This window comes from Vanessa cardui, chromosome 27, assembly GCF_905220365.1.
Source record: "Vanessa cardui chromosome 27, ilVanCard2.1, whole genome shotgun sequence".
NCBI lineage: Eukaryota > Metazoa > Arthropoda > Insecta > Lepidoptera > Nymphalidae > Vanessa > Vanessa cardui.
In genome coordinates, this window is record NC_061149.1 from 4,122,747 (window position 1) to 4,140,308 (window position 17,562).

General features: G+C 35.3%; 1 protein-coding gene across 1 annotated transcript; it reads left to right on the plus strand.

The window, feature by feature from the left end:
* The first annotated feature begins 3,377 nt into the window (after positions 1-3,377).
* On the plus strand, positions 3,378-17,378 carry LOC124541177 (4-coumarate--CoA ligase 1-like). Its single transcript, XM_047119038.1, has 9 exons — positions 3,378-3,585; positions 4,313-4,520; positions 7,396-7,753; positions 10,844-11,006; positions 11,855-11,994; positions 13,138-13,264; positions 13,541-13,762; positions 15,941-16,111; positions 17,076-17,378. Exons 1-9 carry the CDS (start codon positions 3,469-3,471, stop codon positions 17,199-17,201), a joined length of 1,632 nt encoding a protein of 543 aa, XP_046974994.1. The 5' UTR covers positions 3,378-3,468; the 3' UTR covers positions 17,202-17,378.
* Positions 17,379-17,562: the final 184 nt, after the last annotated feature.

A 17,562-nucleotide genomic window follows, 5' to 3' on the forward strand; every position in this document is an offset into this window, starting at 1 on the left:
CAGCTGAGTTTTATTATCTAACCTATTACCTACTTCTAGGTTATATAATACCAGTGATCCACCACAGCCTGGCACAGGTAAATTACTGATAGTAAATATAATACAGAATGTCTTACAACGTTCACAGCTTTTTGTCGTTAGATGTCGTTAGACAAAACAAAAGTCATCGAAAAAAAAAATAATATGAATCAAAAATCATTATAAATTCTAGCTTATGTGTTACTATAATATATAACTTATAATACTGTAAAATCAGATGCAGCTCAGTAGTTTTTTTCGTGAAATAGTAACAAACATACATACATAAATCCTCTCAAACTTTAATATAAATATTAGTAGGATACAAAACTGACAACCCTAAGGCCATGACTAAAAGTAGCCTTATGTGAGACTTCAAAAGATACAATAGGATACACCTGAAGTTTGACTTTATTTGTTATGGTTATCAGTATGTCGGAGTTAGGTTAAGCTGAATTTTAAGCGAGTTCCACGTGTTAAATGTTACTTGAATTACGCAAACATTGGTTGATAAATTTAGTGTCTAGTACTTTTTATTATGTGTGTGGATTGGAAAATGTTTTAGCTGATACCGTGTGATAATTATCATTTACTTTGAGGTGAATGAGTCGAGATGGCCCAGTGGTTAGAACGCGTGCATCTTAACCGATGATTGCGGGTTCAAATCCAGGCAAGCACCACTATATATTTGTGTTTATAATTCATCTCGTGCTTGGCGGTGAAGGAAAATATCGTGAGGAAACCGGCATGTGACAAATTTAAAAGAAATTCTGCCACATGTGTATTCCACCAACCCGCATTGGAACAGCTTTGTGGATATGTTCCAAACCTTCTCCTCAAAGGGAGAGGAGCCCAGCAGGGGGCATTTACAGGCTGTTGTTGTTTGAGGTGAATAGACGCATTTCATATAGATGCTTATAGCATATAGAAACATTACACTAAATTATCATAATTGTATATTATAGATCCAAACATATATGTATGTGGATTTTTTATCAATATTCTTATCAACTATAGATTTGTTTACGAATTGCATATGAAATATGAGGTTTGTGATAATATTGATCTTTTTTATTGTAAGTAACACTAAATTAATCATTATTATATTGTAACCATACCATATTGTCAGTCTTTAAAGTCTCATGTAATTTACCAATATTTGCAATATTTAATGCTTTCGTACCTTCAGCACATAGTAAAATATGAGATTATTCAGAAAGATCAACAGCGTCATTTATAAAAACGTTAAATAATATGGGTCTGAAAAGAGAGCCCTGTAGAACACCTGAAGTTATTGCTACAAAACTAAAAGGTAATTCCTTAATTACAATAGCTTATCTACTGTGATGTTAATTTGTAAGGTTTATATGTTAATCACAATTGTACAAATAAATATTTGAAATTATTTCCCATGACATCCTGAGATATGATCATGAATGATTTGGTCGAATGCTTCGAAATAATCATTGAATTCTAATAACGTGACTAGTACGAAGAGTGTGTTATCACAATACTACAAAGATTTGATTGAGAGATTGAGGTTGAGTATTTCACAGAGATTTAAGGTATTGATTTAACTGTTGGTGGATTTATTATTTTAATTGATATACGAAAGTACCTAATTGTTAAGGAGACAGTCTCATAAATGATGTACACACAACTGAAAGTTATGAAACATATTCTCATGCATAATATGCTGATTAATATGAAACTTTCACATTAAAATCTCACAAGACACAACTTTTGCGAAGAATTTTGGAAAAAAGTGTCAATACAGAACGCACTACGCAGAGCGCCTTATACAGATTTGTTAGAAAACCTTTACATATACTATCTCAATTTGTGCGTATAGATTACGCATAAAAATCTGTAAATAAAATAAAACAATGGTATTTTGTCAAACCAAGGCGATTATTTCATTAGTATTTAGTGATTTTATATTCCAATTTAAATACAAACAACTTCTGATAGATAGGAAGGAAAATGGCTAAAATTAACAAATTCAGAAGGTTCCAAATTTAATTTGAGTATTCGAAACGTTTTAATTTAATTCAGAGATAATACATCGTATGATGTAATTAACAAATTATTTTTAAGTTTTCCCATAACAGAAAAAAAAGCCATGTAAAGAAATGATTTTTTTTTTTATTTGGGACAACTTACAAAACATACACCAATTGAAGGTTTTAAAATACATGGAATAGGCTACTTGACTGGTTTTTAAAATCCATTTAATATTATTTAGTAGAAGTTAAGGAACCCAGTAAAAGTTATTCAAAATTTCATATTTTAATAGCGCGGAAAAACGCTACTTGGATAATATGGCGATGCAATGGGGTCGGTGACGTCACTTTCCTGTATTTTAATCTGTGGTACATACAGTAGAAAAGCAAAGTTTACAAGAAAGTGACTTCATCATAAGCCCGACCAATCAGGAGCGTTTTGCGTCACGTGACAAACGTTTGAAAAAATGCATTTTTATTTATGGATTTTTGAATAAATTAAGTATTTTTTTCAACTTACGTTAGTAAATATCGATTTTTAAACTCATAATATACACTGATTACAATAATTCGCAATTTATTTTTCACATTGTCAATAGCCTATTTCATTTTTAGCTGAGTGTTTTTCAATTAGAAGTTGTCACGACATGGAAAAGAACAATTTTATCTATGAACCGAACACAACTTTTTTTCTACTACGTTATACAAAAGGGGAAAAAAATTGCTAACAATAATAACACAATATAAAAATGCAAATTACATAGACAAGACAATTACAAATTACTAACAAGTTATTAAATAATAAAAAAAATGTATCCTTTTTTTATATTTTACGTGATCCACACAATACATGGGCATGTACTAAATTCATATTGTCGAAATAACATCAGAGTAGAAACTGGTAAAATTATCAGTGTTTCTTTACTATATTGCCCATGTATTATATACCAAACCTTCCTCCCGAATCACTCTATTAAAAAAACCACATCAAAATCCGTTGTGTAATTTTAAAGATCTAACCATACATAGGGACTGACGATAAGCGACTTTGTTTTATGCTATGTAATGATGATGTTGATGATATAGTATGCTATGTAATGATGATGATATAGACAATAAACATATATACAGATGTATCCTAGAAATGTTTAATTTTGGATCAATGTCGTTGACCTCTAACCACAGGAAAATGATAATTTGAAAAAGTACTTCATATTTGTATTTATAAATGAAATTTATACACATTAATAAATAGCAATATTGTTTAATAAAAACGAGATAAAATATCTCCCACGATCGTGCTAATTATCGGTTACAATCGTACACAAGACAGTTATGAGTCGACCAAACGAATCCAACCGGTCATTGCATATCAAACAGTTTGCCGAGTGCGGACGCCAGACGTCAGTGTGAGTTGAGACGCCGTGTTATCCAGACCTCTTTGACAATGCTTAAAAATCCCAAATACATTTACGGTCCATCAGACCGCTTGATACCGGCCAGTATAAACTTTGGTGAATTTATGTTAAAGAAAATAAATGAACATAATGACAAAGTCGCCTTGGTAAGTACTATTTTTTTGTACGCTGCTTAATGTGATGTAATAAAGTGTTTGAAACGTAGTTACTAATGTAAATATTTTGTTGTTTCACTGTACGTAAACATAGTATATTACCACAGATAGTTTAAGTATATTTTGTACGTTAAAAGGTTACAAAATACATGTATAATTTTTTATAAGAAAAACCTTAGAAACCTGTTATAAATTTTTTATTTGATTTAACTTCGCGTAATCACAATTGATATATATTTATTAATAATATTCACACATTATTATTTACATACGTATTGTGCTGATGATTCAGTGGACAGATAACAATAGTTTTATTCCTAAGCTCCGGTTCAAATCCAAGAATGCCATACATGCAATTTTTAATTGTTATTTATTTATTCTTCATCACGTACTATTTCGAATGAATATGATAGAATTAACTCTTTTTTTAAGTCGAATTACGTAAAAACTTCTAAGCGTTCCTTTGCTGTGCTAAAGGCTCGTCTTTATTCGAAGAAGGTTTGAAGCTTATTTCACCACGCTGCTTTAAAGCGGATTGGTGGAAACAAACGTGGCGAATTTCATTTGAAATTAGATATGCAGTTTTCCTTACGATGTCTTCCTTCACCGCCGAACTTTCAGCGGTGCTTACCGCGGTTTAACCCGAAATCATCATGTTTGTAAGCAATTGTGATGGAATTCAATTAATTGCGGTTTGTTTTATTTAATTCTCTTTTAGATAAACGGGTCAACACATGACCAACAGACGTACCATCAGCTTCAACAGGAAGCAATTAATCTCGCCGTCTCCCTCACACACTTAGGAGTTAAAAAGGGAGATGTGATCGCCATAAGTTCAGAAAATCGAAGGGAATTCTGGAGCACTTTGATTGGAAGTTCTTGCACGGGAGCCATTGTCACCACTATTAATGTTGGATATACAAACGGTAGGTGTACTTTGATATAAAGAATACTTGCAAAAACTGGCAGATATTGTCCTGGGCTTATAGTTATACCGAACTTATCGTAACGAAGTGGTCACCACTGTCCATAGACAATGATGCTTTAAAAATATTAAGTATTTTTTTACATCACCAATACCCCACCAACCTTGGGAATTAAGATATTATGTCCCTTGTGCCTGAAGGTAAATTGGCTCACTTACCACTCAAACCAGAAAAACCAATAAGTAGGTGGTACTGGCCAGCTTGCAAAACGCCTTACCACCAAGTTACCAACACCTAAGCTTCGCTGCATTATCAAAGATCATAGGTGTATTACCACCAATAAGTTATTGTCTTGTGTAATATGTACAATGTACAATAACACATATACAGTTTATTACAGAAGAATCCTCCGGCATATATCTCATTCTATCATTGTCAACTGGCATACTATAATCAAAGTAATTTTTGTCTTTGATTTATTTTGACACTGACAAATTTACTACATTACATTAAGAGCCTATTAATTTCCCACTGGACTATGGCCTCCTCTCCCTTTGAGATGAAGGTATGGAACATATTCCACCACATGCATGCACATGTGGTAGACATGTGCATGCAACCATCATTGGAACAGCGTGGTGGAATATGTTCCATACCTTCATCTCAATTTAGTTAGTAATTTTATGAAATTAGAAACATGCAGGAAATGAATTATAAACACATATTAAGCAATGAATATTCAGTGATGCTTGCCTGGGTCTAAACCCGTAATCATCGGTTAAGATGACGCGTTCTAACAACTGGGCCATCTCGGCAGCTTGAACAAATTAACTATTTTTATTTTTTTATTAATTATTATTAATTATTAATTATTTTTTTATTAATTATTCATAACCTTCGTAAAAGTTTGGCTGACATAGGTTACATTACGTTTAATTATTTTTTGTGCAATTTATCTTTGTTTTAAAACGATGGTAATTCTAATTAAATACGTATCGCTTTACTTTGAATAACAATATGAAGTCAATAAAAGCAGGTTTAAAAAAAAAAGAATTTGGTGATAAGGCTTTGTGAAACTTTTCGTAGGTATAGGTTCCACTGGCCCCATGTTCTACCGACAAGCAACATGACATGTAATTTCAATAGTTCGGGATGGCGAAATAAAGTTATGTTTTACAATGATGCTCCAATCCCTCTATATTTATTATGACAGCTCAATCATTTTTAAAATAATAAATAGTGTTGTATGCCAGTATTAAACGCTATGCCATCTTCTATACATATAATAAATTGGAGTGTCTGTTTGTAATATTAAAGTAACCGCTTTTCACTAAATGCACACGTCTGCTTACACGGTACACGTAGCGAAATAACACGGGTTTCATTTTGTGTGTATCTGTCCATTTGTTTCGGCTAATCTCGGCTGGACCAATTTTGATGGACTTTCACTGGCAGATATCTGATGTAATAAGTAATTGTCAGACAGTCAATCTATTTCATTTTTTTGAAACTAAACTGATGAACTAATAATCTTACTACTGCTTACCAAAACAGACTTTATCTGACAATTCGAATGATTTACCATAATCCTCCTCCAAAGGTGATAGGAATAAACTACATCATTGTACATATTTACCATTCACTAGCGATCCGCCCCGGCTTCGTACGGATACAATGATATGACATCACAGTAGAAACTTCTAAAATTATCAGTGTTTCTTTACTAAATTCCCCATGTATTATACAAAAACTTTCCTCTCGACTAACTCTATCTATTAAAGAAAACCACATCAACATCCGTTGCGTAGTTTTAAAGATTTAAGCATACATTGGGATATAGGGACAGAGAAAGCGACTTTGTTTTATACTATGTAGTGATTACATATACATTGGATTATGTGTTTTTAAACAATATTGCTTGTCATTATATTATCAGAGATAACATTGGACAGAGTTATGAATTATTAATATAACCTTTAAAAAATACAATAATTTTCGTTTCTTTATGACTGTAATAACTCACTATTCTCGGTTGATATCTTCTTTATCAAAGATAATGCAATTTCTTTGTTTATATTGCTCTTTATTTATCAGTATAATAATAAGTTCTTATGTTTGACTTTCAAACAATGAAACCATTGAACTTTGAAGTATCTTATTTAATTTTAAAGGCAGTCAAGATACATCAATGATACACTTGCACAAATTTAGCACCATATCTTCAAAATTGTCAAATGATTTTTTTTTAATAAATGTATGAGACAACATCACATACATTACTCTGAACCCAATGTAAGTAGCTAAAACACTTGGGTTATGGAAAATCAGATACCACAAACACCCAGACCCAAGACAACATAGAAAACTAATGATAATCTACACCGAATCGGCCGGCATACCCATGAAGACCGGTGAACACACCACTCGACCACGGTTGTCAAAACCTTATCTTGTTTGTTTAGTCTCTGATAGATTAAGGTAGACAGAATGCGTCGATTACTTCAGAAGATTTCTGGTTAAAATCCTGTCATTTTTTTTTGAGCCATGAAAGACTACCCTTTGTACAGTCGGGGTAAGAAAATGTTCGTAACCTTAAGATCTGTTTTCGTGTGCTCAGTATGAGCGACAATCTGCTTTACCGACCGAGAATGACATATTGCGTCGCAATGATTTGATGTCTAGTTTCAAAAAGTACTAAGAGTTTAAGACTCGATAAAGGAATGAATTTGAAAACTGACGAAGGTTTTCTTAATGTACTACAAGAATATATCCTTCAATCCGTAGTGTATTAGCGATGTGGTATAATCTCCAAAGTTCTCCGATTTAATAATAATAATAACAAGATATTTAAAAAAAGAACCTTTTCCCTTTTCAGATGAACTCAAACACGTCATGTCAATTGCAAAACCGAAATATATATTCTGTTCACCATTCGCATACAAATCGCATATGAAGATATACAAAAGCCTCGGTCACTTGAAGCAGATATTTTTATTCGGCGATGAAGGTCCTTCAAATACAATTCTGTACAAAGATTTAGCAATACCAAGTAACGATGTAACGAAAAATAACGTTAAGCGTTACAAAATAACGCGTAACGTTACATTTGAGGAGTTCCAAGTGGTAGATGTAGAAGGACAAAATGACGTTGTGTTAATCTTATACTCATCGGGCACAACGGGCTTGCCGAAGGGAGTGATGTTGACCCATCTCAACGTCATAACGTTATGCTCGTAAGTACTATTTGTATATTTTCCTACTGCCTACCTAGTTCTGAGTATTTTTGTTTGTTATAAAAGGAATCTGAAACCTGAACGCATATCCTATGTGGTCAGATCTATAGCATCCACTCAATCACGCACTGCAAATTCTGAGAAAATCTGACACAACATAATAATTTATACAAAGACGTATGTATACATATATTCGTCGCAATATACGACTTTTTGAATTTGGATAAGATGTTGTCATTTTTGTAACCTCTTTGCGGGAATATTGGAATAACATGATCGAGTAGGATTTTTAATGAGATACGCTACATACAGTCATATGATTAATAGTTGAACTGACCATAATGTGACAAGTATGTATACACAAGTGGAATCTCTATAGTTTTACCAGAAAGAATTCAGGCAGTTAAGGTTTTCTTAGCATAGATAAATAATGCGAACGTCCAAGATTCAAGTCTTGATTCATATCAAAGATTTAACGAGGCTCAGCGGTTCAAGATGAAAGGGCAAGGGCGTCTATGGCAAAGCTCGTAATGGGCACCAAAAATTGTGTCTAAGTTGATGCATTCTTTCTAATACATATATTAACGTTTCTTTTTATCTAGTTATAAAATTAAGAAGCATTAGAACATTAGGTTAAGATGTTAGTTGTATTTATTGTGTGGATGCTGTGTTCTTCTTTAAGTAATTGTGACACTTATATGATTTTACTTTTGGTGTAATAGTCTCAGATTTTTAGATATCCGCTCTGCATAAAACCCTTCTACGTGATTTTTCGATTGGATTATGTCGGAGGGTACTAATCATTTTACAAGAAAAAGTTTTATACAAAATTTGTAGGAAATTTCGTGCTCTCCAACTTTAATTCAAACATTTTTTTCGTATCTCCAAAAATTATTAAATTATTTTACAGAAACAAAAAATTTGGTTTTATTTTTTACTGAAATATATCGGAAAATATACACATCAACACCGTCTAGGGATATTTTGTATAAAATTCTTAAACTCAAAAAATCATACCCGGTTTTAAAATCTTTTGATGAAAGACTATTTTGTAAACCTTCTTGGACGATTCTAAATTTGAATTTGAAAAAAATAAATAAAAATAAAATTTTTACGCGACATAATGGTAGCGATGGCCGAAGGTTACCTACCGTCAAATTAAGATATTTTTTTGTGCCAAATTTAAGTTTTATAACAAGTTATCGATTAATTTCGAGTTAAACCTATTGTGTGCATCATGCAGCGGTGCCATTTAACGAGAGAAGAAATGCTAAGGGCAGGAGGCATGCTCCAAGCTGGGGCTACTCAACAGAGAATTGCTGAGGAGATTGGAACAAGACAAAACGTCATATCTAGGTTGTGGTCACGCTACCGTGCTACTGGTGAAGTGACTGAAAGATATCCAGGTGGGAAGCGCATAACCAATCAACGACGAGACCGATATTTGCAAGTTGCCGCGAAAAGAGAACCAAATGTTACGGCACTTCAATCAAGCCTCTGAACCACAGAGGCTCCAGCCAGAGGACCAGTTGCTTGTGAGTGACCAAACTGTAAGGAGAAGGCTGCATGAAGCTAACCTTCATCCTCGCAGACCGCTTCGTACTCCAGCACTACGCCGAGGAAATCGTGGGCGACGACTAGAGTGGGTTCGTGTAAATTTGCTCTCGGAGGATAACCAGTGGTCTGTAGTGCTGTTTACCGATGAGTCCCGGTTCGGTTTCCATCCCGATACACGTAGCGTACGTGTTTGGCGATTCTCTGGTCATGATAGTTGTCTGCAACATCTTCAGAAAGTCCATTCATACCACGGCGGCATAATTATGGTTTGGGCGAGAATTCATCTTGGTGGAAGAACAGACCTCGTTTGGATCAGAAACACCATGGCGGCCGAAAAATACCGTAACGAGATGCTTGTTCCAATAATTTAGCCCCATAGACTAAAAATGGGCCAAGAATTCACACTCATGCACGATAGCGCCTGTCCGCACACAGCGGGAGTGGTGACGAGATGGTTGTAGGAACAAGACGTATCAGTCTTAGGCTTCCCGCTCAATCACCTGACCTAAACCCCATAGAGCACGCGTGGAACATACTCCAAAGAAGGGCTTCGAGGAATTTCCCTGCAAATATTGCGACGGTTGAGCCACTTTTTTGCATCTTAGTCGGACCTGGGACAATATACCGCAGAAAGACTTTGATAACTTAATCCAAAGTATGAAAAATCGTTGGAGGACCGTTATAAATGTCCTGGGTAGTTTTACAGACTACTGATTTTTCATATGACTGTTAAAAACAATAACTTTTCTACATTTTTCACATTTTCTTGAGACAAACATTAATTGTTAGTTTTACCATTATTTTACGTTTTTTCTTTAATTAAGCATAAAATTGTTTACGCAAAATAATATGGTTTATTTTTTATTCTGGAGTATAGTCAGATAAATGGGCTTTATAAAAATATAAACATGTTGCATATTATCTTTAATAAATTTTGAAATAATTGAGTAAATTCAAAATATCCCTAGACAGTGTTGATGTGTGTATCAATAATAAGGGGAAAAGTTTGGTATGAAATAGGTGGAAAGTTTGTTTTTTCCGAGATATATGCAAAAAAAAAACGGTTTCCAAGATGGTGGCTAAAGCTCGCGTGTTCGGGCGACAGAAACTCGGTTTTATACTTAGGAGGCACCCTCTGATATAATCAAATCGAAAAACACGTAGAAGGATTTTATGCAGAGCAGACCAATTTTTGGTGCTAAAATTCCTGGACTATAATATAATATTTTAATCAGCGTACACATTGTTAAAAAAGCTAAAATACTCGTTTCCTACTATACCGATATGTGGCTTTTGAAGCGATGTGAATATTTGTACCGGGACCAAGTATGGTATTAATTTATTCCGACACGACATCTCAGTAGGTATATGTTTGTCTAGTAATAACCTGGGTCTAAGCCATGAGGATAAATATGGAATCTCTCTGATCTTACTGCCTTTCTAGACTATGATTGTGGAGGAATATATTTGCCTGTATTTGCGCTCTAACATACAATAAGTAAATAATATTTACAACGTTAACTTTCTTCACAGTCCAAGTTTTGTTCTACCGCCACTGAAGCCATTAAATATCACTCCATGGTACCACGCAATGGGTCTCATCAGTACTTTAGCGAACTTTTGCAAGGGAGTCACGTCAGTCTACTTACCCAAGTTTGAGGTGGAATTATACTTGAAGACCATTGAAAAATATGAGGTAAATTCTCTTTACTTTTTTATAGTATCTGGTGTAATTTATTTTGTGTTCTGTATGGGTTTATACTTCAGCAAGACCTCGCTTGCACACTCATGAAGTATTCGACCAAAGAGGTTCTATTATCTTGTGACGTCATATTCTGATTTCTCTTCTAGGGTCTATAATATTAACAGCCACAAGGAGAATAATATATTAGATCACTTCTTTAGCGGTATAAGTTTTGGATAATATTTCTTACAGCGAACAATACAAACAATACCTTTATGACCGTTTTCCGTCAAGTTGCTCATCTACCCTCCTATATATTATTAGCATATTTGTTTATAAATAGATAAATAAATATGAGACAACATCACATACATTACTCTGATCCCAATGTAAGTAGCTAAAGCACTTGTGTTATGGAAAATCAGAAGTAACGACGGTACCACAAACACCCAGACCCAAGACAACACAGAAAACTAATAATAATCTGCATCGACTTAGCCGGGAATCGAACCCATGACCTCGGAGTGGCGTACCCATGAAAATCGGTGTACACACCACTCGACCACGGAGGTCGTAAAAATTTTATATAGAAAAGTGGTGCTCGAACGCGGTTTCGCTTGCATTTTAGGGCGTTGGTTGTCGTCTGTTGGGCAAAAAAGTAGCCTATTTCCTTTCTTACAGCTGAAATTTGCTTCATACCAAATTTCAAAGTTTAGTCGTGAAAGAGCGACAGACAGACAGACATATAGAGTTACTTTCACATTTATAATATTAATATAGATGTAGTTTCTTCTGAGAAGAGCAATAAAGCTCCATAGTTTTATGCCAACGAATATAAACTGCACGTTTTTTGTCAACAGATTTCACAGCTGGCGGTAGTTCCTGCGATGCTGATCGCTTTGTGTAAATCAAATTTACAATATGACACCAGTTCTGTCCAGATCATATTCTGTGGAGCTGCACCTTTGTATGAAGAAACCGCGCAGGCTGTTAAGAAAAGGTAATAATCATATATCAATTTGTAACTAATTTAAGTTACTTGGTGGTTTATGCAAAAACATTTGGGTACAACAAGTAAAGTAACAGCCTGTAAATTTCCCACTGCTGGGCTAAGGCCTCCTCTCCCATTATGGAAGGGTTTGGAACATATTACAACACACTGTTCTAATTCGGGTTGGCTCACAAATCTCACGACGTTTTCCTTCACCACCGAGTGCGAGATGAATTATAAATACAAATTAAGCACATATATATAGTGTTGCTTGCCTGGGTTTGAACCCGAAATCATCGGTTAAGATGCACGCGTTATATCCACTAGGCCATCTCGGCATCTCCATTTGGGTATGCATCATGTACTCAATATTTCTACCGCCGAACTTGGTATCGTTGAGTTCAGGTTAGAAGAATAATTGACCACTATAGGAATAAGAGACGTAACATTTCCGTGGTTGCACGGGACTTTTTATGCTTGGCGGACGAGCATATGGACCACCTGATGGTAAGTGGTAGCCACCGCCCAAAGAAAATGACGCTGTAAGAACCATTACCCATTCCTTTCATGGTCTTTATACCTTTACACTAGCTCACTCCTTCAAACCGGAACACTACAATACCAAATACTGTTGTTTGGCGGTAGAATATCTGATAAGTGGGTGGTACCTATCCATTAGGACTTGCACAAAGCCCTACCACCAAAAAAGGTACATTTAAGTAAGGTTCGTGAAAATTGCCAATTCCGAGGTCAAATACGGAGCTTGAAGTCTACTAGCTCTGTAGTCTCTAGAAGTGTGTATGTTTCCACGAAAAGAACTCAAATTGGACCCGTGCTAACTTCTTTCCAGTCACATTGAAATTATTGTTCCATTGAATTATGAAATTAAAGATCCTGTATTTGAGCACGCACTTCTTTTATTATGTCCAGTGAAGTTGATTTCCTGAGGATTGGCCACCGAAGCAGTCATTCAGCCGAATATCTGAACGCCTAAGCTGAATTATTTTATTACTAATGATCGTTTTTTAGATTGTCTATAAAATCAAATAGCGAATGTTTGGGTTCCAGTAAATATAACGTTGTAACACTTATGAAAGAATGAATATTATTGTTGATCGATTGGATATGGGTGTAATAGAAAATGAATTTCAGATTTCCCAGTGCACAAGCTGTCCTGCAAGGCTACGGAATGACAGAAACAACTCTTGCTATTTCGGTCAACTTTAATCCGGAGAAACTCGGTAGTGTTGGATCGGTTATCTCTCACACTGTTGCCAAGGTAAGTGCATACTACATCAACAGCCTGTAAATTTCCCACTGCTTAGCTAAGGCCTCTTCTCCCTTACCAAGGTTTTGAAGTATATTCGATCACGCTGCTCCAAACCAAACCAAATATTAACAATTTTTTTCTTGTGAAAGCTTAACAGGCAGACTTGCTATCTGTATATAATATTAGTATATATTGGCTCCAAATATTTCTATACAAATAAGGTATGTCATTGTTGCTTTTATAAATCGTTGATTCCTTATCGTGGATTTATGTTGGCAATTACAGGTCGTGAACCCAGAAACAAGAGAGCCTCTGGGTCCGAACGAGAAGGGAGAAATATGCGTTAAAAGCATTATGGGTATGAAAGGCTATGTTGGCAAGGATAGACGCGAGGATTTCGATGACGAAGGTTTCCTTAAAACTGGTGACATTGGCTACTATGATGAAGAAGGATACTTGTACATTGTTGATCGATTAAAGGAACTCATTAAATACAAAGCATACCAGGTAAGTTGAAGAGTTATTTTTACCCGGCTTAAAAAAAAGAGGTCATTCACTTGGTGGTAGGGCTTTGTGCAAGCCCGTCTGGGTAGGTACCACCCACTCATCAATTATTCTACCAAATAACAGTACTCAGTATTTTTGTGTTCCGGTTTGAAGGGTGAGTAAGCCAGTGTAACTACAGGCACAAGGGACATAACATCTTAGTTCCAAAGGTTGGTGGCACATTGACGATGTAAGGAATAGTTACTATTTCTTACAGCGTCATTGTCTATGGGTGAAGGTGGCCACTTACCATCAGGTGGTCCATATGCTCGTCTGCCAAGCTATACCATAAACTAAAAATATCAATTCAACATGTATGTATGTAATATTGTAAGAATTGAATAATATTTGGGTATGATAATCCATTTAGTCTTCCTAGCATGATTGCTTAATTTCGTAAATGTATGTTTGTGTGTTTTTTCACGATTTTCTTAAAAACTAAAAGTCGTATCGAGGTGAGCATAGCGGTACACTTTAAATTAGGGAACAGTGTAAGTTTCATTAAAATCGGTCCAGTAGTTTCAGCGATATAGGTTAATAACTCGTACGAAAATATAGCTAGGTATTGTATATTATTCTTCTTATTTTTAGTTCACTAGCTGTTTTTAATTTTGAAGTCGGTTTAATTTTTTTATAAATTATATTTGATTATAAGTAGGGAGACGAGCCAATGGGCCATCTGATGAAAAACAAACCATTCCTTAAATCGCCAAAGCGTTACCAAATTTTGAAGCTAAGATGTTATCTCCTTTCTATTTTCTGTTAGCCATTAGCAATATCTCATAGGTACCAATCAATAAAGGGAGTATCACAATTTTTAACTGAGAATGAGACCACCTCCGTGGTCGAGTGGTGTGTACACTGGTTTTCATGGGTACGCCCCTCCGAGGTCCCGTGTTCGATTCCCGGCCGAGTCGATGTAGATTACCATTAATTTTCTATGTTGTCTTGGGTCTGGGTGTTTGTGGTACCTTCGTTACTTCTGATTTTCCAAAACACAAATGCTTTAGCTACTTACATTGGGATCAGAGTAATGTATGCGATGTTGTCTCATATTTATTTAATTTTCATCACATCAATGATTTAAATCATGAACTGATCGCTTACTAAAGCAATAAAAGCAAACAAACAAATACCTCGGCTTCATAATATTGACAGTAGATAGCGCTCAAATCTTATCTGATAATAATTGTTTACGAGCATTTAAGAGGCATTACGATCTTGCAATATTATGGCCATTAGCTACATATATTAATTATTATATATGTAGTTGTTTAATATTATTATATTGTTTCTTATGAGTGAGAATACTTGGTGGTAGAGCTTTGTGCGAGCATAGGTAGGCACTACTCACTCATCAGATATTCTACCGCTAAACAACAGTAAGCAGTATTGTTGTGTTCCGGTTTGAACGGTGAGTGAGTCAGTGTAACTACAGCACAAGGGACATAACATCTTAGTTCCCAAGGTTGGTGGCCCATTGACGATGTAAGGAATGGTTAATATTTCTTACAGCATCATTGCCTGTGGGTGATGGTGACCACTTTCCATCAGGTGACCCGCCAACGTATACCATAAAAAAAAAAACTATTTTAGATTAATTAGACCATCCAACGGTCAGTAGCGATACTCTAATCTCAATGTTATGTTGTACTTGTTCAAATTTCGAGCGCGAGGCCCTTTGCATCGCTAGAGACCGTAGCTGTTTGTTACCAGTGGCGGCGCAAGATCGTGATCGAAAATCTTAATGTGGGCAAGAGCGAGGACATTATTTTTTCAAATTTTGGGCGCGAGGCCCTATGCACCGCGAGGCCGTGGGCGGTGGCCCACACTGCCCACGCCTTACGCCGCCATTGCCAACGGTTATATATAACAACAACAAAAACAGCCTGTAAATTCCCACTGTTGGGCTAAAGGCCTCCTCTCCCTTTGAGGAGAAGATTTGGAACATATTCCACCACGCTGTTCCAATGCGGGTTGGTGGAATACACATGTGGCAGAATTTCTATGAAATTTGTCACATGCAGGTTTCCTCACGATGTTTTCCTTCACCGCTGAGCACGAGATGAATTATAAAGACAAATTAAGCACATGAATCAGATAAATATATATATATAAATATATTATAATAAATTTCAGGTACCACCAGCAGAAATAGAAGCAGTGCTCCTCAAACACCCTGACATCCGAGACGCTGGAGTGATAGGTATACCACATCCGACCGCTGGGGAGGTACCTCTGGCGTTTGTCGTATTACAGCCCGGGAGGACCCTTACAGAGAAGGATGTTCAAGACTTCGTTGCTGAACGGGTATGTTGACTTTAAAACAATATACCAAAACATTGTCATAATGGGACTGTCAATGTCAGGGGACTCAGTACTTGACTTAACCTTTTACCTAAATAAAAACTGTTAGAAATACTCGTACTATCACATCATTAAAAAGTATTGCTGAGCTGAGATGGCCCAGTGGTTAGAACGCGTGCATCGTAACCGATGATTGCGGGTTCAAACCTAGGCAAGCACCACTATATATACGTGCTTAACTTGTGTTTATAATTCATCTCGTGCTCGGAGGTGAAGAAAAACATCGTGAGAAAACCTGCATGTGTCTAATTTCAACGAAATTATGCCACATGTGTATTCCACCAACCCGCATTGGAACAGCGTGATGGAATATGTTCCAAACCCTCTCCTTAATAGAAGAGGAGGCCTTATCCCAGCAGTGGGAAATTTACAGGATGTTACTTTACTTTACGTTTAAAAAGTATTACAACTGTCTATATGTAAATCGCTTTGTCCTTGATTCGATTTGTTTTACGATTTAACAACCATTATAAGGCTAAATTCAAACCCGAATGTAAATACATTACTTTTAGATGTTAAGTTACATAAATAACTGACCTTGAAATCAATAAAATGTGTGTTTATTACCATAAATAAATACCGAGAGAGCCGAGATGTCCCAGTATTCAGAACGTATTATATTAACTGATGATTACCAGTTCAAACCCTGTCTGAGTTTTCACCACCAATGTATTTTCATATTCTGAGCCGTGAAGGAAAACATGTGCATGCAAAAAGATGCACGTGAGTAATTCCAATAAATAAGTTACCACATGAATATCCATCTAATCAATTGGAGCAATGTTGTGGAATAATTCCAACCCGCCTTTTCCAAGGTAGACGAGGCTTTAGCCCAGCAGTGGGATGTTTAGAGGCTGTTACCATACCTAAATAATTACCTGTTACATTTAAGTAATTATAATTCCAGCTCTCAAATCCTAAGCATCTTCGTGGTGGAGTCAAATTCATCAATGAAATACCAAAGAACCAAACTGGCAAGATATTAAGAAAGGAATTAAGAAAAATGGCCAAATCCACCAAAAGTAAACTCTAATGCTCGACACACAAAGTCCTTTTTACTTTGTTATTAAAAGGTCATTAAAATTTTATTATTTGAATCCGAAAAATACTATATTTTTTCAATTCAAATATGTAATCCCTATGGATTCAATAATATTTGATACATGATTAAAGACTGTTATGAGATGTATAAAAATAATCATATTAATATGAATTGTTAAAAAAAAGTTTAAATAAACGAATAATTTTTTAACTTTTTTTTTAATTAAGAAAACTTTTAAACAGCGTCCAATTAACTATTTTTTTGAGGAAAATATTTACTATAGTATTCATTAGTAATAATCCTACACCTAATACACAAATAATATTTTTTTTTAATACATATTTGCGAAGGT

Bases quoted from the DNA above. Each gene is read 5' to 3' on its own strand.
- LOC124541177 (XM_047119038.1), top strand. From the start codon at position 3,469: ATGCTTAAAAATCCCAAATACATTTACGGTCCATCAGACCGCTTGATA. The intron at 4,521-7,395 runs GTAGGTGTACTT...TTCCCTTTTCAG, and splicing joins TAATGTTGGATATACAAACG to ATGAACTCAAACACGTCATG. The intron at 11,007-11,854 runs GTAAATTCTCTT...TTTTGTCAACAG, and splicing joins AGACCATTGAAAAATATGAG to ATTTCACAGCTGGCGGTAGT.